This window comes from Cibotium barometz, chromosome 17 (genome assembly GCF_041138505.1).
Source record: "Cibotium barometz isolate CiBa-2024 chromosome 17, ASM4113850v1, whole genome shotgun sequence".
Taxonomy (NCBI): domain Eukaryota; kingdom Viridiplantae; phylum Streptophyta; class Polypodiopsida; order Cyatheales; family Cibotiaceae; genus Cibotium; species Cibotium barometz.
The window spans coordinates 11,577,175-11,597,230 of NC_141062.1; the positions used below are offsets into that span (position 1 = coordinate 11,577,175).

Here is a 20,056-nt window from a genome sequence, read left to right on the forward strand (position 1 = left end):
ACCCAAAGTTTATGTGAGAAATCATCAATAATAAGCATGAAGTAGCTGGCACCACCTTGGATAGTAGTCTGCATGGGACTGCACAAGTGCATATGTATAAGCACCAGGATGGGAGAAGCCTGATGAGTAGCCTCGTGAGGGAAAGGCTCTCTGTGTTGCTTGCATTAGCTGTGGAACATCCTCGACCATTTGCTGATAAGATAGCTGTTGAAGAGAAGCATAGTGCAAGTGCCCGTAGCGAGCATGCCACAACGCTGAATCCCCTTTGAGCTACCAAGGCATGATGGCTTTGAAGAAGCTGTAGCAAATGAGACTATGACTCATTCAAAGAGCCATTAAAGTACTTCAACCTGTGAAGACTGCCTTCTTGTACAGCTATTGCAACAATTTGCAAGGTGTTGGTGTCAATGACCTTAAGAGTTGAACTGTCAAAGTACATGCCATCGCCTTTCTCTGCAATCCGAAATACTGAGAGGAGATTGTTAGAGAGCTTGGGACATCTGGAATGGTAGAAGGCTGGCCAGGAGAAGAGTTAAGTCGCACGTTACGCACATAAGAGGCATCGCCAATGGATACCTTCGAAGAGCTAGGCCGAATATCATGCATAATGGACCTATCATGAGTCATGTGAGTAGTGCACCCACTATCAACCACTAATCCATAAGACGTGAGGTGGCAGGAATAGGTGAGCTCCTTGGTGGAAGAGGATTTTTGGGATTGGTTGGTAGGTGGAGAGGTTTGATTGGCGGGCTTCTTTGTAGAACCACCTTCTCTCTTCTTCTTGCGACAGTGAGGCTGACTGTGACCTTTGTGACCACAATAATGGCAAGTAAGATCCTTATGAGCAAGATTGTTAGTAGCAGGTTTAGGGTCTCGGAAGCACTCGGCTTGTTTTCTTCCTTGTAGCTCTATCCCGAAGCATGCCAACAACAGTATGCAGATTGGGATTAGAGGGAAGAAGTGAAATAGTATCATAGAATGATGAGAAAGTTTTAGGCAATTTAGCGAGGAGTGGATGAACAAAGTCATCATCAGTAGCCTTGCTCGCCAAAGAGACCAACTGCTGTTGGATGGTAATAAACTCTGTGATGGAATCCATGATGTTGGTAGTATCGGAGATCTTCAGGTTGGCAAGCCGATTCTCCAAGGCAATCTTCTGAGTAGAGTTCTCTCTATGATACCTCCTTTGTATGGCATCCCACAATTCTTTTGCGGTCTCATCATCATTGTCATCAAATTGACGAGCAACAGATGGTTTAATGTTGAAGATGATGAATGCATGTGCGCGAGCACTCTTATCAAGCCAGGCATCAATTTTAGCCGGAGGAGAAGTTGCAGTTGGCTCGGTGTCAGCCCCAGTAACAATACCCCATAGCCGACGATACCGGAGTAAAGTCTTCATATGCAAAGACCAATCAAGGTAGTTGGTCCCATCTAGGATGGATTCCTGGGGAAGTTGGGGAATAGATGAAGAGATGACAATCAGTGTAGAAGCCATGGAATCCTCCTCTTGAATCTATAGCGGAAAGGCTGCAAGTAGATACCCGGGGGCTGCCCATACTCTAGGTGAGGTGAAATAAATACGTAGAACTGTACTCCTTCCGGAGATCAATGCACACGGGTGAGGACGGGAGCCGACTTGATGCGCGATGAAGTAAGGGAGGAAGAGGCTAATGGAGCAAGTGCACGGTGCTACCGATAGTCTAGGGTAGCGACATAATACAAAAATTAGGGGACTTGAAAATTTGTGTAAAAAAAACTCCCCTGCAAGGAGGGAGGGCTGGAAAAAAGAAAACACTGGCTGATAGTCTTCTTGTAGAGCGTAGAAGCAAGGGCCTAAGAACCGTAGCACTCTGATACCATGAGAGAATGGTTGAAGGTAGCATTTGGAAGTAGAGGAGAGACTTGGAGCAACCAACAATGATCCAACACTTGAGCAACACGATGAATGAATTAAATGGCAAAAAGCTTGTTCTATATACAACACAAATAACCAAGTTGGCCAGTAGAAGAAAAATACCTACAACTGGTGAAAACTGGGGAAAAGTGCATAAAATGTAGGAAAAAATACCCACGGTTGGTTAAAAATACATACGACTTAGGAAAAGTGCCTAAAAATGCGGGAAAAAATACCCACGTTTGAGTGAAATACATTAGATAAATATGTTGCATAAATGGTGCAATAAATGAGATAAATATTGGAGATGAACACAGTCCAACTTAACAAGAATTGCCAATAATGTGATTATATTTCTAGAACCTTTGTTACAAGTTGTGGGCCGCAACCAGAAGTTGGGCTCCCTCCTCCACTTTTGTGGCTATTAAGTGTAATGGAAGAAGGTGCTTAAGAGTACCTCCGAGGGCGGTTAAGATGAGGAGGTGCGCTGAGGTAAGCAATGATGTAAGTGTGTATGTACCAGCATGGAGGTAAGCGGTGATGCAAGTGTGTGTACATCAGCGTAGAGGTAAGCAGTGATATAAGCATGTATACATCATCACTGATCTAAGTGGGCAACAAGGCTGTTGAGGGAAGCTAGTGATAATGAAGTCCATAGTGATACTCTCCCATGGTGCACTCGGAATAGGCACAGGTTGAAGTAGACCGAAAGCCCTATGTTGATCCAACTTTACCTTCTGACATGTAAGACATTGTCGAACATAAGCCTCTATATCCCGTCTCATGGACGGCCAAAAGAAATATCTCTCAATCATCTCGTTCGTTGGAGGCTCCATGGACACCAAGCAGCAAGAGGCAACACCACATCTGTGTGTGGTGACCCTATCTATTTCTAGCATACAAGTGTCCAAACATGGTGATTAGAAGGGGACCAAATCGGCAGCCAACAAGGTGTCCTAAAAGTGCCCAAAACAAGGCCTAATATTGCCCAATACATAAAAATGTTAAAATTGCCTAATATACTAGCTCTTGTTTCTATTCTGTCTAATGCATGCATCCCAAGAAGGCTCACTCTTGTCAATTGCACAGATGTGGACATGCTTAATCCTCTATTTTAACTACGATTAGGTGACTTTTTAGGCATTGACTAGTTCTTTAAAAGGGATTTTTAGTAATTTGTTGTCTAAGGACCTAGTTGACAACAGTCGGATACTGGTAGGGCAGTTCCATGAGCCTATAAATAGGCAAGTATAGTTCATTGTGTAATAATCTGATCCCTCATAGTTGGGATAGGTCATGGGCATAGGTGTTTGTAGCCATATTTGGTAGTGGTGTGAACACATTAGGACCAACCGAGGTACTTTTTCGCTCTTTGGAAGGCTTTTCCGTCCGCGTTAGTATACACCCATCTTGGGGTATACTTATCATCTTTGTATAACACACATTCATTATCTATCTATCATCTCATTGTGTGCTTCCTTGAGCTTCTCCATTGTGTGTGTGTGTATACACACGCGTATTTTTGCAACCCTATTTCTAACATTTGGTATCAGAGCATATGCTTCTCTTTCCTATTGCTGTTGCCTACCCTTCACCCTTGAGTCGCTTGTCTTCTTGAATCGGATCAAGGAGCTCTTCTGGAGGGAAGAAAGAGGACCGTAAAGTGTTCAATACTTTGTACTCAGTTTTTCGGTTAGAATTTTGTTCCGGGCGCGAGCCATTTGTGCAGTTTTTGGTTTTTTGTAGATATCTTCGGACACGGTATTTGCATTGTTCTTCATCCGATTTTGGAGTAGTATTGTCAGATCTACTATAAAGGGGTGTGCAGATACACGTGAAGGCATCATCAAATACTCACCACACTGGATCTTGTCTACGAGCTACAAAGACTTTGCATACAATTACGCCTTCTGAAGCTTGGAATGGTAGAAAGTCCTCTATGGCTCACTTACACATTTTTGGTTGTCTTGCTATGTACTTGTGCCTGAGAAAATTCGTAATAAGCTTGACGATAAGGCTGTTAAATGTATTTTTGTGGACTATAGCTCGGAAAGTAAAGGTTACTGTCTCTATCATCTTGCTACCAAACAGATTCTTGTGAGTAAAGATGTATTTGTGGAAGATGTAATTCAGTCCCTGCTTTCGTGTAAAAAATAGCAAAATGTATATTCGCAGGACATATTCGACACTCTTCTTCCATTGTTCAATGGGGGATACATTGATGTAGAGCATTTGGAAACTCAAAGGAATATTGAAAATCAATCCACACAGGTTAACAATTAGTATGTTTTTCAGCCCATAGATTAGCCTATTGATGAGGCGAATGAGGGTGATGTAGTTGATGAGGAAAGAAGGGAAATTGAGGAGTCAAAAAGTATGCCAAAATGGTTGGTGCAAATATTACATGACAACAAATTGACCACTCCTTTGCCTAGCAGAACACGTGCAAGTTCTCATCACGCATCTCATGTTGACGCAGGTCATGCTCTTATTGCAAGTTTATGTAATAAAGAGGAACGTGTTTCCTTTGATGAAGCAAAGGAATTAGAACAATGGATGAGTGCTACGCAATCTGGATATGATACTTTGCTCAAAAATGATACTTGGAAGTTGTCTAATTTGTCTCATGGCAAGAAGGCCATTGATACGAAATGGGTTTACAAGCTTAAACGTAAAGTTAACGGTAGTGTCGAGTGACACAAAGCAAGGCTTGTTGCAAAGGGTTATGCACAGAAAAAAGGCATTGACTATGGTGGGACCTTTGCACCCACATGTCGTATGACTACCATGCGGAGTATCATTGTAGTAGCAGTACATAAAGGTTGGAATGTTAGTCAGTTGGATATAAAAACTATTTTTTTAATGAATATTTGCATGAGGAGGTCTATGTATCTCAGTCTCATGGTTTTGTTCAGAAAGGTTAGGAATCAAAAATATTGAAAAAAGATTTGTATGGTCTTAAATAGGCTCCTAGAGCATGGTATAAGAAGATACATGCATACTTGGTTGCACAAGGTTTTTTGCAACAGTCCTACTGACAATATCCTCTACATGAAGAGGACTAAAGATGAATTTTTGGTCATCGTGCTATACGTTGATGACATGCTGCTCATAGGCCTTGATGATGATCATATTTCAAGTTTTATAGGTGATTTATTGAGGTCTTTTGAAATGCTAGATCTTGGCCCGTTACACTATTATTTTGGCACTGAGACACAATACATAGAGGCATTGTTGAAGAGGTTCAATCTTGGAGACTGCAAACTTGTTGCTACATCTATGGAATCTGGTTTGCGACTTAGTCTTGAAGATGTAGGTGATCCTTTTGATACTGGCCTGTAGCTGTTGGATGCCTTATCTTCTTATCCAACTCTGGGCTTGACATTGAGTATAGGGTCTCATTATTGAGTAGATTTATGCATAGCCCAGGCACAAAGCATTGACAGTCTGTCAAACGGGTGTTCTGTACCTAAAGGGCACCAAGCACTTTGGGTTGTTTTATCCCAAGGGGGGTAAATCATAGTTGTAGCTATCTTGTCTACCCAAGGCATGGAGCACTCACATTGGCAAGCTCGTTGTGGGTTTCAGAAGGCCATAGTGTCTAATGTTGATGAGTTGACTACCAACTCTACCAACCCTAATAATAATGTTGAACTAAGTGTGTTTTCACAATAACCCAATAACTCTGTCCACACTGGGCTGCTCATTGGGCGCATGAACAATATTACAAAGATCTGGCACAATAGCCCTTACAAACACATAGATCTGGCCATGTTCTCGACCTTTGAGCTGGCCAATGGGTAGAAGTATGTCAGGAGAGTGTGCAAGTGGCAGTAGCAAATTGGATGAGGGGTGTTATGTCATATGTAAAGAGACATGTTCTTCCACCTTATAAAGCTCCAACTTATTCCAACTTAGGAATGTAAAGCCAAAGATTTTGGAATCCTTTGCTGCTTAAAGCATTGACAAGATGAGATGGGTTTTGCACTTGCTTCATGGGTTCATATGAATTCTCTCTTTTGTGTTTGTAAACAAGCATACAATTTTTTGTTTTGGCCTCACTCTATAAAGGACTTTGTTTGGAGTGGAATTCACACGTATCGTTAGCTGTTTCTTGTTTAGAAAGTTTTGCATCGGGAATATCATGCCATTTGAATCTTATTTGATTCTGGTTCATTTCTTTGTTTTAACAAACTGCAATTTGGTTCAGTTGTCCGCTTCTATGAGTAAAGCATTGCCACATGGCATACATTGTGGTTGTTATTTTGATAGAAGATATGATTGCTTGTTTATGTTTTTGAAACCAGCACAAGATGTGATTGTTCAGAGGTTGATAATAAACTTTCTGTAAGAACTTTATTGACTTTCTTGTGTCGAGTTTCAGTTGGTCGAGCTTCTTGACAGCCCTTTGCACAAATACCTGAAGCAAGCGGATTGTTTGAATTACTTTTTTTGCTTCCGGTGGATCTTGATTCAATTCAAAAGGTTAGTCTCAAAAAGATGTACTTATGTAGAGGAGACTGTTTAATTGATGTTCATAATATGCCTTAATATGAGCCTTGTATTTTTTCTAGAAAGAATTCATAGTGTTCTTTTCAACTGTGTGTTGACTTCCAAAATAACCACAACAGGAGCAAGAAGGCAGTTATGTGTCCGAGCGTCATAACTGGGCTGGTATTAATGATGGGCTAGATTATTAACTTAGAATATAAGACACATTAGGATTTAGGACATGTGACCCAAAGCCTACTTTTGAGCGAACTAATCATAATCGGGGTTCTCCATAGGTGGGATACCTTAGGGATTATCGGGATTTCCCTAGGTGGATACGTGGGGAATCAAGACACAGGTCAGGCCTAGCCAAGCTCTAGCTGTACACTTGAATAGCGGGCTTTGACAATATGTGATGTGAGTCTTATAGCTGGTCTTGATGTCTGTCTATTCTCGTGCTTTGTTTTTTTTTGGGGGTCGGGGGGGGGGGGTGGGGGAGGGGGTGCGCTATGGTTGGGTAGTGAGCTAGTTGTAACGGGGGTCATGTATCCTAGAGACCTTAATTATTCACTTAATCAACAACACAATGAAAGAATGGCTTTCCTCCTGCCGCCCTCCCCCCCCCTCCTCTCCATAGACCATGCCCAAGGATCATCTGACCTAGAACTGAAACCCTAAGGAGGTTTCATAGACCCGACATCATACGCATTGCATGACCACGATAGATTGTGGCTAGCGACTCACCACCCAACCGTAGAGTCCTCTAGACTCACCCCTGAGCCTGAGGTCTGATTGCCACGAGCCTGCTTGGTACCGATGAACCCAACCTAGCATCCTATACCACTAGGCTAAACCACCCACCTTGTAGCTCCATAGCCATGAGGTCTTGCATGCCCCTGGTAGCCCTCTTGTCTATTGCATGGAAACTAATGGTATTAGGGTTAACACAGAACATCAGCTATGGAGGCTTGAAGATATCCACGGTGGTGTCAGGGTGTGTGTAGAAGAGAGTAAAGCTTCAAGTCGAGAGATGATGAACGTTCGAGCCATGGAAATAGTTGCTCAGGTGTAGAGAGAGTAAGAGAGTAACAAACTCAAATGGAGAAAGCAAGAGAATGTGATTGCATGACTCAATGGGATACTTGATTGATTGATGTGCTCTCATCCGTGTCATTAACTGCCAGGGGTATATCGTGCCTGATGAACACTCCCAGCCATAGTTCATATCACACTCGTATGATTGGTGAAGCAAACGTTTGCTAACGTATGGTAAAACGGTGTATGAAACTGGCCTATCATTCTTGCTCTTTTTTTAGAGAGTGACACTGTGGCTGGTCTGCACCTTGTAGGTACTAGGCTGTAAAGAACCTGGGCCTCAGGTTGGGCAGTGGGTACTATACTATGAAAAAGCCCTACACTGTACCAATGTATTGCACATACTTATTAGTACATATAGTACATAGTATGTACTATGTACATACTATGTACATAGTACATATAGTACATAGTATGTACTATGTACATTCAAGTTTTCAGCCTTTAACTTTCAAGTTTCAAGTTTCAGCCTTCAAGTGTCAAATTGTCAATATTTTTAAGTCCCAACCCCACATGCGTATATAGCCCCAAATTTAAGGCCACGTATGAACCTCCACCAGGAACTGAATCATACTTTATCGTACCTATCATTCTCCTTGACGTGTGGCAGTATGAAATGTATGATATGAACGATGCTCCCAACCACTTCGGGGGGGGGGGGGGGGGGGGGGGGGGGGGTGGGTCTGCTATCGGGGCCAACTACTCTATAGGGACAGGAGTCGATGTCAAGGCTAAGTCTCTCTCTTCCCTGGATCCTAGGAAGGCCTCTCTCCTGGGCCTCTCGGGGCAGTTGTCTTAATGTAAGCCAATCTCCAAGTGACCTAGTGGGGGCCCATGCTCAAAGCTCCCCATGATATGAGTGGGCAAGCCCCAAGTATGTGACCAGTAGGCAGATGGGGTTCCAGGTCAGAGGCTGTCGGAGCCTCTCCTCGGAGGCTACTGGAGTTGATTGTTGTTGCTGAAGAGCTGGCTTTAGATGATCCCAAGCACGCAAGAGACTGGGTGCAAATCTGTCCTCAAATGTTGGGCTAAAGCCTCGTGCCCGCATCTCTATGAAAATCTATCTCGTGCTCTGAGGCCAAGGGCCTCCGAGCTTCAGGCGAAGATCCTAGCTAGGAGGAAGTCCTTCCAAGGCTCACCACTCGCAAGAAGACCTTGAACAATCAACTTGCCCAAAAGGGCACGCCTATGACTGGAGCGGTCGATGATGCCCAAGCCCCCTCTGCGTCGCAGTTGAATGATGATTACTCTCCGGGCCACCTTGGCCCGAGCAGGCCTCCCGTCGTTGCTGCCACAATAGCAATGAAACGCGTTTCCAATGTTTAGGAAACGTGTATGAAACGTCTACACGTTTCATACGTTGGAAACATGGTTTCAAACAAACTTTTTTTAAAACCTAAAAACAAAAAATGTATGGTACGGGATGCATCGTCTTCCATAAGCGAATCTAAAAGTACACCCACGTTCAGTACCTGCCGCCTTTCTTCCTGAGAACGTCGACCTCTGGCATCTACACTCCTAGGTCCAAGCGAAGGTGAGCCTGTCACCCTTGGGCCTTCACCCACTCTCTTCTTGTTCTTGCCTGCAGCCTATTCTCTCTCTCGAATCTCATCATGCCAAGGAAGAGCTCTCCTATGTGGGACAACGTGACCTTCGATGCTGTGAATGCAAGATATGGTGGGAGCGGCACAACGAAATGGACTTGCAAGTTTTGTTCCGAGAAGCACCGTGGAGTTGCTCAGAGATTGAAGGCTCATTTTTCCCGAACAAAGGGATTTGGCATTGGCCCTTGTACAAAAGTGCCGAAGAATGTTTATGATAGCCTCAACGCTTGGAAAGCTGAAATGTTGGGCATTTCTATTGATAGAGTGCCTGCATGGGATCAGCCTGAGACATCTCTCGCAGCTATTCCGGCATCTTAGAGGTCAGTGGTCGATGTGAGCGATGACGTTGAGAGTACGCAGGTGTCGCAAGCTGCAAGCTCAAGGTCCTTGCCAACAGCTAAGAGAAGTGCTCTTCCTCTATTCAAGCAAGGAGATATGAGAGCAGCCATGCAAAAGGCAGCTATGGAGGAGGCAACTAGGGAGGTCACGAAGTTGTTTGTGGAATGTGCATTATCTTTTCATATCACTCAAACTCCTCGATGGAAGTCAGCCATGCATGCCATCTCTTGCATTGGGTGTGAGTGGGAGGGTCCGAACTATGAGACATTGCGTAGCAAGGAGCTTTGCTATGAGAAGGAAGCTTTGACAAGAGAGCTGGAGCCTTTGAAGGCAACATGGGAGAAGTATGGATGTATCTTGCTTTGCAATGGATGGTCAGATGTGAGAAAAGGAATGTATACAATATTTTGGTTTCTTCTTGCAAAGGAACCATGTTTCTCCATGCCATAGATGCATCAACTGCAGGGATTGTGGTTAAAGGTGCATTTATATGGTCTCACTTACGCTAGGCAATCAATGAAATAGGTGCAGCCAACATTGTGTAGGTCATTACAGATAATGGGTCAAACTGTGTGGCCATTGGGAGGATGCTTGAGGAGGAGTTCTCCACAATAGTTTGGACACCTTGTGCCACACATAGCCTGGACCTCATGATTGAAGATGTGGGGAAGTTACCTTGGGTGTCTCATATTTTCTCTATGGCATCAAGCATGGTCAATTTTGTCTGCAAGAGACCCAAGGTTTTGAGCATGTACAGGGCAAACAATGACCTTATATGTTCATAGTATTGGAGAGGCTTGTTAGAGTACGACATGGCTTGCTGCGTACAGTTGTTTGCCATGAGTGGCAACAATAGGAGGATAAGAATGATCCTAAGGCATTGGCTTTTTTTCGCATGGTCATGAGAGATACTTGGTGGGAGGATGCAACAAGCCTAGTGAAGGCGATGAACCTCCGATTGATAGACATGGAGGGGAGCACTATTGGCCTTCTTTATGATTTCATGGACAAAATAGGAGAAGCTCTCGACTTATGATGTACTGCATTGTCTGCAGCCAGTTCTCATTCTTAGCAATTGCCCATGGCTAAAGAATATTTATAACTTTATGTTTTCATTCTCTCTAAACTCTGTTACTCTTGGATTTTTTTATAAAGGGTCCAGGATCTGAAATGCATATGGAACCAGCGTTGGGGATTGGTTTCACAGCCCATCCATGCCGTTGCCCATATCCTTCATCCTCTATGGAGGAGTGAGGAGTAGTATGTGAACAGAGAATTAGAAGATGGATGGACAGCCTACATGAGTAGGCGTGTGGGAGATGACGATGATCTGCTCTTGAAGATGGAGGATGAACATCTTCTATTCTGCAATCGAAGCGGTGTTTTTGGGTCGCGCACTCCAGAGAGAGGAGACTCAGTTGCAGCCAGTTTCTTGGTGGGAGAAATACGGCATTGAGGCACCTCACTTGGTAAGACTTGGGACTCGGGACTCGAGACTCCGGATTTAGCCCCAATAGTTTGTTATTAGAAAATTAAAGCATGTTCCTATAATATGAGCACTGAGGATGTCTATCTTGTTTTCTTTCAGAGACGGATAGCTATGCGAGTTCTCTCTCAGGATTGTAGCTCCGGGCCTTGTGAGAGAAACTGGAGTACATGGGCCTTATTCCATACCAAGAAGAGAAATAGACTATCCACAACATAGTTGGAGAGGTTAGTCTTTTGCCACTGCAATCTACGATTGCTTGAGCAAAAGGACTACCCCATAGAGCCCCGCCATGTCAACCCAAACAAGATAGACATCAGAAAGTGCAATGAGCTATCCGATATTCCACAGGAGGAGAGGGATATATACACCATGCTCTACGAGGAAATCACTGCTCCATCTCGCGGCACACGATCTGAGGCAGGAGCTTCAGCTGGTGCCAGTACTTCGCATGCACCTCCACCTGATGAGGATGCATTTCAGGAGTCTTGCGGGAGTGTCACTAGTAGTGAGGATGAGGCTGATGATATTGATGATACAGATGAGGAGATGAGGATATGGATCTGGCTGAGGGTGAGGACGACGATGAGTCTTGACTCTTGAGTCTTTTGTTGTAGGAATCAAGACTTAGGATTTAGGATTTCATTCATAGTTTGACTTGTGTTATTTACATTTATCTGTCACTAGCAAATCATCCACATAAAGGTTCAGGATTATGAAATCATCCCCTTGTTTGTGAACATAGAGGGTACTCTCAGTAGGGCTATTTTGCAAATATGAGACAGCAAGTACGCATGTATCTTTTGATACCAAGCACGAGGAGCTTGTTTAAGGCCATAAAGTGCTTTACGCAATTTGCATACTTTATGCTTTGCACCTTTTTGAACAAAGCGAGGAGGTTGTGATACAGAAACCTCTTCTTGCAAATCACCATTTAGAAAGCAGTTTTGACATCCAACTGATGCACATTCCAACCTTTATGCGCAACCAATGCAACAATAGTGCGTATGGTGGTCATATGTGAAGTAGGCGCAAAAGTCTCATCATAGTCAATGCCCTCTCTTTGGGCATTATAGTGATCAATAGAGCCATCAGGCTCGCGTTTCAATTCATACATCCACTTTGTGTTGATAGCACGCTTGCCTCAGGCAAGTCACATAATCTCCATGTAGCATTTTTGTCAATGGAGGCCAACTCCGAACACATGGCTGTAACCCAATTATCATTCTCCAATGCATCAAAATGAGAAAGTGGCTCCTCATTACATGCGGTAGCAACAAGGGTTGTGTCAACAAAATGAGATGCATGTTGAGAGGGAGTGTGTGTACGACCTGGCATAAGTGTAGGCAGCTTGCTGTCACGCAAGGTGTCAATGAGCCAACGGGAAACTCTTTGTGAGTCAGGAATGGCTACATCCTCTTCAACCAATGCATCACCCATGGCATCTTGATCAAAGTGTGGCAAATCTGGAGCAATAGGGAAAATGTTGGGCTGCTGATATTGCTGATTTTCAACAGCAATGGGAGGCTTATTTGGAGCCAAAGCAGGCTCAACAGGTTCAACACCTGTACCAAATAATGGCATCAATGTATCAAAAACATCTAGGGCATCAATGGATGGATGTAGCCTACATGAAAGCATAGGTTGGGATGCATATTCATCAAAGATGACATCTTTGGTGGACACAATTATCTTCCTGGTGGAAGGTACATATAGCCTGTATCCCTTGCTCTCATTTCTATACCCCACAAAAATACATTTCAATCCCTCTGCTTCAAGTTTATGTCTTTGTTGTGTTGGTATATGCACGTAAGCCAGACATCCAAAAACATGCATATGAGTGACTATAGGGATTCTGCCATTCCAAGCCTCGTAAGTTGTCATAGATTTCAATGCTTTTATGGAACATCGGTTTAGCACATAGTTGGCACACATGACTGCTTCAAGCCAAAATCTGGATGGTAAATCCTTGCTTTTAAGCATACATCTCGCCATTTCCATAAGTGTACGATTACAATGCTCAGCCACACCATTTTGTTGTGGTGTATAAGGAGTAGTACACTGATGAGAAATACCATGTGATTGCATAAAATCTGTAAAATCATGTGAAATATTCTCCCTCTCGATGTGTATGCAATGTCAGGAATTTATGGCTGCAAGCATTTTCAGCCATAAGGAGAAACTGATGGAAAGTTGAAAATGCATCTAATTTAGCTTTCAAACCATATACCCACTATAACCATCAATGAAAGTCATAAAGTACAGATGTCCTGTAAAAGATGATGCTCTCATAGGGCCACATAAATCATTGTGTACGAGCTGCAATGGCCGAGTAGCTCGCACAGTGCTATCCTTTGGAAGGGACTGGCAATGCATCTTTCCCAATATACATCCCTTGCTTACTTGCTTGTGTGGGAGTTGCATAGGTGGCAATTCATGAACCATAGACTGATGCTATAAACCCATAAGAGAAGGAAAATTAAGGTGACCAAACCGAGCATGCCATAGCTCAGTGTCACGAATAACCTGTGATGTGGAAGCAACCATAGCATCATCATGAGAATCACTACTCCTGTCATACATGTCAAGCTTGTAAAGGCCATTGCGCAATGTACCAGATAGCATAAGCGCATCATATTCTGTTCTATCATAAATGGAGCACCAATGATCAAAAAATTGGATTTTGAGACTAGCTTTTGCAAGTGCTGAGACAGAAATAAGATTCTTGCGAATTCGAGGTACATACAAAGTATCTGCAAGAGTATACGTATTCCCATTCCATGATGCTAACTCCACATTGCCAATGCCTTTAATAGCATATGATGCATTGTTAGTACACAAAACTGAATCACCTGACTGTACATCTCTCAAGGTAGCAAATAGCTTCTTGCATGAAGTGATGTGTTTTGTAGCACCTGAATCAAAATACCAATCAACATCCGACAATGACAAACAAGAGGTAGACAAATCATTGCATGTGACTATTAAGGCATAGCCATCATGTGCAAAATTTGCTAACTCGGCATTGTCACATGTAGTTGCAGTAAGACCTTGCTGCTGCTTCTTTTTCTCTCTCTTTACGCTTCTTGCATTCCTCAATTATATGCCCAGGTTTCTGACAATAGTTGCATCTCTTCTTCTTCTTAGTCTTCTCCTCTTTGGATTTAGGAGGATCTGAATGGGCTTGTGTTTTGCCCTTAGGTTAAGCACTAGAACCAGTCCTAGATTTTCCTTGGCCCTAATGGGAGGCAACAAAAGGTTGATTTGCAGCAATCATGTTGTTCCGGTTGGAATGAGATTGCTCTTCCTGTAAGAGAGCTACCAAATCATCAAATGTGTACAAATCTGTATTTCTCTTTGTCAAGAGGCGAAGAGTGGTAGCAAATCCTGATAGGAGTCAAGCAAGCCATTGAGAACCATAGAGACAAGTGAACCGTCAAGTATCACCTCATCAATATTGATTAATTGCTCTCGCAAATCCTTAACACGGGTGAGAAATCCATCCATAGAATCACCCTCAGTCATATGCTCCAAGTCAAGCTTTTTCCGTAGGTAAGCTACACAATCTTCATTGCGGACCTGATATAAAAAGGCAAGTATATCCCATACACGTTTAGAAGAAGTAGATGAACGGATATGAGGTATGACTTGCCGTTTACACGAGAGCAATCAAGGCATGAGCTTGCGCATCTTTAGCATCCCATTTGAGTTGTTCTTGTGTAGAAGGAACAGGTGCAGGGGGTGCACTTCCATTGGAACCAGAATCACTCGTTCCAACTGTGGATCCCCTGACGTGCTAGCTGCAGATGCGGGACCATCAGACCTGAACTCAACACCAGATACATACACCCACAAATTCTTTGCAACCAGTACATGCTTCATCATATATGCCCACATGGGATAATTAGTCCCGTCAAGCTTGTCCTCGACAGAGAGCATCTCAAATACATCATTATTAGCCATAGCTCAAAGGTAATTGACAATCTGTCCCATGCTCGTTGCACAATGCACTGCATACCCTCAATGTCCACTGAAAGGCAGGCTTTTGTAATGCCCGATGATTCACTGATGACAATGTTAGATCTTAACATATTGTACCTCTTGGCGTAGTTCACCTTTAGTTAGCTAAGCAGTGATGTCAGCCATGGTGCTATCTCTTGTGATTTAGGCGGCCTTTAATACGGCTCAGTCAAGCCTTCAAGCCTATAAAAGGGCTCTTGTACTTTCATTTTAGATATTGATCAATCACTGTGTCGCTATGCAATCACCGCCTCACTTTTGTTATCCTCTTCTTTTCTTCCTTTCTCTACACGTACAGTTGCCATGGATTCCTTTCATCCTCCATAGCTCAATCGTCAAGTGTAGTGGTCTTGACTGATTCCAACAGTTGGTATCAGAGCAACGTTAACTCTTAGTTTGTTGCATTCTCTCTGGCGTCCAGTGCACCTATGCTACCGTGGGTTGTGTGTGCTGCAACACCCTACATCCTGCATCATCGACACACTTAACTGCTGGTGATGATGTCCGTAAGTGCTCTGTTCGCATAAACATTTGCTGACGCTTGTGTTATTTGATGTTCGGCTCCTCTCCTGCAACTGCCGCTACATAATGCAACTACGTCACACATCATCTCACGACCCTCTCCTCCTCCAACTCACCATAGTTCGCACTTCCAAGCTCGTGCAGCTCCCGCCACAGACACTCAGTCGCCGACCATCTGCTTCTGCCCATTGTCGATGTCCTGTCCGACATCTGCATGTTATCAAGCTTCTCCATCGCCACTTCAAGAGCAGAGCAACCACGACTGTGACCTGTCGTCTGTGCCACATCAAGGCTGCTACTACTAATGCACTGCTGATTCCATTCTCAACATATTCCGACCTACCAATTTCGTTCTGCAGCTTCCGATCTGCTGATGCCACGTCAGCTTCCGACCTGCTGATGCCACGTCAGCTTTCGACCTGCTGATGCCACGTCATCTTCCGAACTACAGAGTCAGCGGGCTGATTCAGCTCTCTGACTCAGCTATCGGAGTCAGCTGTTTGGATCAGCTGTCGGATTTTGTTTGTAGTAGAAAGCAGATCAATGGCTTTGATCGGCATTATCAAATATGGCATCTCCATCGAGTTGTTCTCCGGTACCGGATTCGCCTTGTGGAAAACAAAGATGCAGCTCCTTCTCATGCGTAAAGGTGTGGGGAAGACTGTTACCACCGAAGAGCTTGAGCAAGTCCGTAGCGATACCACTCATGCAGCTTGGATGGAAAACAATGAGAGTGCATTGGTGATAATAGGTCTTGGCTTATCAGATAATCTCCTGCATCATCTTTACTTAACCAAAACTGCCAAAGAGGTATGGGATAATCGACAAGTAATTCCAAACTCTTCTTGAAAATGCAACTGTACAGCATGAGCTATCACTATCAAACAACACCTGGACTCCCTCAGCCTCCTATTTCAGCAGCTCACTACCTTGACGTGTCCACCGGACAACGATGACAAGAAGGCCATCCTCTTGAATAGCCTAGCCTTATGGAATACAGAGAGACTGTCACAGCTTTAAAAATTGGGAGAGAAATGTCGTGTGAAGAAATGATCGCTTTTCTTATGGAAGAAGACCGGCACTAGTGTGACGACTTACCCATAGGCACTTTCTTCAGCAAAAACAATCCCAAGAGATGCAGCTACTGGAGGAAGCTTGGCCACACTATCAACGAATGCTACAAGAAGAAGGGCAAACAACAAGAAACAGATCATGCTAAGTTGGTAGCCACTTCCTCTTATACTGACCCAGATGATGATCCAGAGCCCTCAACAATGAACAATGATGCCTTGCTGTTGACTCACTGGCTCTTGATAGTGATGAACAGTGGGATGACTACGCTCTCTAAAGCCCTTTTTTATTTTCTCAATAATTTGTGTGGGGTACTTTGCCCAGGTTCCGACTCCGAAATGATATGTATTTCTTCTTAGTGTGTTTTGGGTATGGATTTTATTCAGGGGAGTAATGTAACCAGCTCCCATGGCCTCTAAGTTGAGTCCAAGGACCATGTTTTGGGTATGGGTCTCTGAATCATGTCTATCTGCCTTTGAGCCATGCTTACTATTGATGAGCCTCTGAGCCATGCAGATTGGACCTCTGATCATGCTCAACCTTTGAACCTCTGTGTCCGATGGTAGAACATGCCATGTTCTGGCTTCAGATACTGCTATCCTCTCCATTCAGCATTTTGTATGGGACTAGACACTGCCTCTACTGAGGTAAGACCTTCCCTCTATATTAGTTTTTGGGATTACACACTGCCTGTTTCTAGGTAGCCACACATGACCCGAAGGGGGGTATGTTAGATCTTAACATATTATTCCTCCTGGCGTAGTTCGCCTTTGGCTAGCTAAGCAGGATGTCAGCCACGATGCTATCTCTTGTGATTTAGGCGGCCTTTAATACGGCTCAATCAATCCTATAAAAGGGCTCTTGTACTTTCATTTTACATATTGATCAATCACTGTTTTGCCGTGCAATCACCGCCTCACTTTTGCTGTCCTCTTCTTTTCTTCCTTTCTCTACACGTACAGTTGCCATGGATTCCTTTCATCCTCCATAGCTCAATCCTCCAAGTGTAGTGGTCTTGACTGATTCCAACAAACAAGGACCTGCAAATGTATTGAGATGACAGTGTGTAGGGATATAAAAGTTATCTGAATAGAGCTTGACGACCAAAACAGACCCCAAAGATGGGTGTCAGAATGTTGTATTTCGATGCCGAGTGCGCTGAGAGAGAGCACAATGAATGCCGGATTTAACCCAGGGTTCGGTTCAGTTCTGTTTTTGGAGAAGCTGAAAATTTGCAGAGGGTTTTTGATGGCCAAAACGGGCTCTGATTCTGGAGTTCGTCAGCTTGAGAGACTCGGGAAACGACAAGGAACATGGCTGTGCAAAAATCTTTGGTCTGAAAAATTGGCTTTGCAATGGTGGCACCAGCGGGCGGAGCTGGCAGCTCATCCGGCGGATGGGTGCTGCTATGGCAGTGGAGGTGGAAATCCCCAAATCGAAAAATTGATTTGGGGGTTTTCAAATTAGATGCTGGGCGAAGCGTTTGCAGTAGGCGGTACAAAGGAGCAGGCGGCGATGGCAGTTTTCGTGGCGGCACAGGCGGCTGTTGGCTGCTGCTGCAGGTCTGCAGGAGGTGGCTGTTGGCTGCAGATCTGAACGGCGACCAGTGTGTGTGCTGCAGATCCGTATGAGGGCAAATGCACAGATCCGTACAGAGGCTCTGATAGCAATGTTGGGTGAGGGAGCTTGCCTCCATACACACAATGACAGCACATCCACAGAGAAACGTGAGAGAAGTCGTATGCTGGAAGTACTCTCAATAATGATATCAAAGTGAAGTACAAAGTACTAATAAGCCTAGGGCTAAGTGTGCCCAACACACTAGTGTGTGTTCACATGGGAAAAAACCCCTGCTAGCACAGGGTAAAAAGTGCTTGTGTGTAAGGCTGTTCACACCAGGACTTCTCGGAGGCCAAAGGCTAACAAGCCTGGTGGGCTGCGCAGGGAGGGCGAGGAAAGCAGGCAGCGAGGAGAAAGGAAGTGATGGCCTAGGCAAAGCTGAGGCGAGGGAGTCACTGGCCGGGGCTGAGGTGGAAAAGGAACAAAGCTGAGGCAAGGGGGGGCAAAGGCGAGGGAGGGACAGCAGCGAAGCGGGAGTGGGAGGCAGAAGCGAAGGTGGAGAGGGAGGGGCGCAGGTGGCCGGGGGGTGGGGGGAGGCGATGGAAGGGGGCCTGCACACAGGAGCAGGGGGACGCTGGAGCGAGGCAAGGGGGGGGGGGGTGCAGTCGCGCAGGGGGGGGCTCCAGCTCTATTCACAAATTGACACCTCGACTATTGTGAAGATCCCAATGGGAAACCACTGCCCTGTTCTCTAAAGTTAGAATGCAGTCTCTTGTGGAAGTAGCCTTAAGTATCAACATATTTACCAGATTGGCAGAGGAGATGGTTGGAAATAGGTATTGTGAAAGTCATCCATGGTTTTCTTTGCTGAGGAAAGGGAGCACTAATTAATACACGAGAATGTCTGTCAAGTTCTTGTCCCTTTGGATGCTGTTTTAGGAAACTGCTAAATTTTTCATGCCTATACTTTTGGTAGTGTGTTATGAGGGACAGAAAAGTGATTTTGGGGGTCTCGCTACAAAAGTAGCAGAATACACATTTGGTTAATCTACAGACTCATGCAATGTATTTTTTTTGAAGATTTTGTTTTGTGTTTGTCCTAGCCAGCTAGCAGTATGTGCAACTCCAATAGATTGTTGTTACATGTTTTTTAATGTAGGGTTTTCTTCATGCCAGGGAGTTTGAATATGAAAATGTCATGCGACTCTGGGAGGTTTTCTGGACTCACTACCTCACAGAGCACTTCCATCTGTACATGTGTGTGGCATTGCTTAAGAAATATCGGAGGAAAATTGTAGAAGAGCAGATGGATTTCGATACTTTACTGAAATTTATAAATGGACTAAGTGGACAAATCAACCTTGAAGCTGCATTACGAGAAGCTGAATCACTTTGTATAATAGCTGGTGACTCAGGTGTATCATGTATACCTGCAGGCACTCCTCCAGCTCTGCCTGTCCCCAGATATTGATTAATATATTAGTCTACTCAATTTGTACAGCAAATCAGATGCAACACAAGCTGATTTATGTTGTAAATATGATGAGCTTGTTATGGAGAAAGGTGAAGAAAAAATGCCGTTTCCTCTTTTTGTTAAAGATGTTGCTGTCAGAATTTAAATTGATGTATTGTAGCTGTGTGAAAAAAATGTAGTGTGGATGTCATTAAATTGGTTTCCTCTGAGCTAAGGTGGCCTTCATGCTGTGAGGACACGAAAAGTAGTATAAATCACAAGTCTGCTATTAATATAGGAATCATATAGCTGTTGTTTGTGCCAGTGTAGCTAGATTTTTTGTTTTAGAGCCTTCATCTGCTCCATATGAAGAACTCCCTAAACTCCATTTCTTTTCTCTCCCCAGGATCAAGAGCACAAGAAACTAGCTGAACTCTACAGGAACTAGGGAGATCTAGTTCTTGTTACAGCTCCAAATTCTTGTTAATTTGGTTTACTGCTTGAGCTCTGTTTGTGGA

The 20,056-nt window shown here is 44.0% G+C and overlaps 1 protein-coding gene across 9 annotated transcripts in view; it reads left to right on the forward strand.

The window, feature by feature from the left end:
* The window catches only part of LOC147629675 (uncharacterized), a 45,564-nt gene extending 25,881 nt beyond the window's left edge, over positions 1–19,683 (forward strand). For 8 of the 9 annotated variants that reach the window (XM_086811192.1, XM_086811197.1, XM_086811196.1 and 5 more), the window contains exons 16-17: positions 6,282–6,382; positions 19,262–19,683. In XM_086811192.1, coding sequence (XP_086667318.1) covers positions 6,282–6,382; positions 19,262–19,556 — 396 coding nt within the window. In that variant the 3' untranslated portion in view covers positions 19,557–19,683. The remainder of the gene's footprint in view (positions 1–6,281; positions 6,383–19,261) is intronic. The other variant, XM_086811200.1, reaches the window with a different exon arrangement.
* Positions 19,684–20,056: the final 373 nt, after the last annotated feature.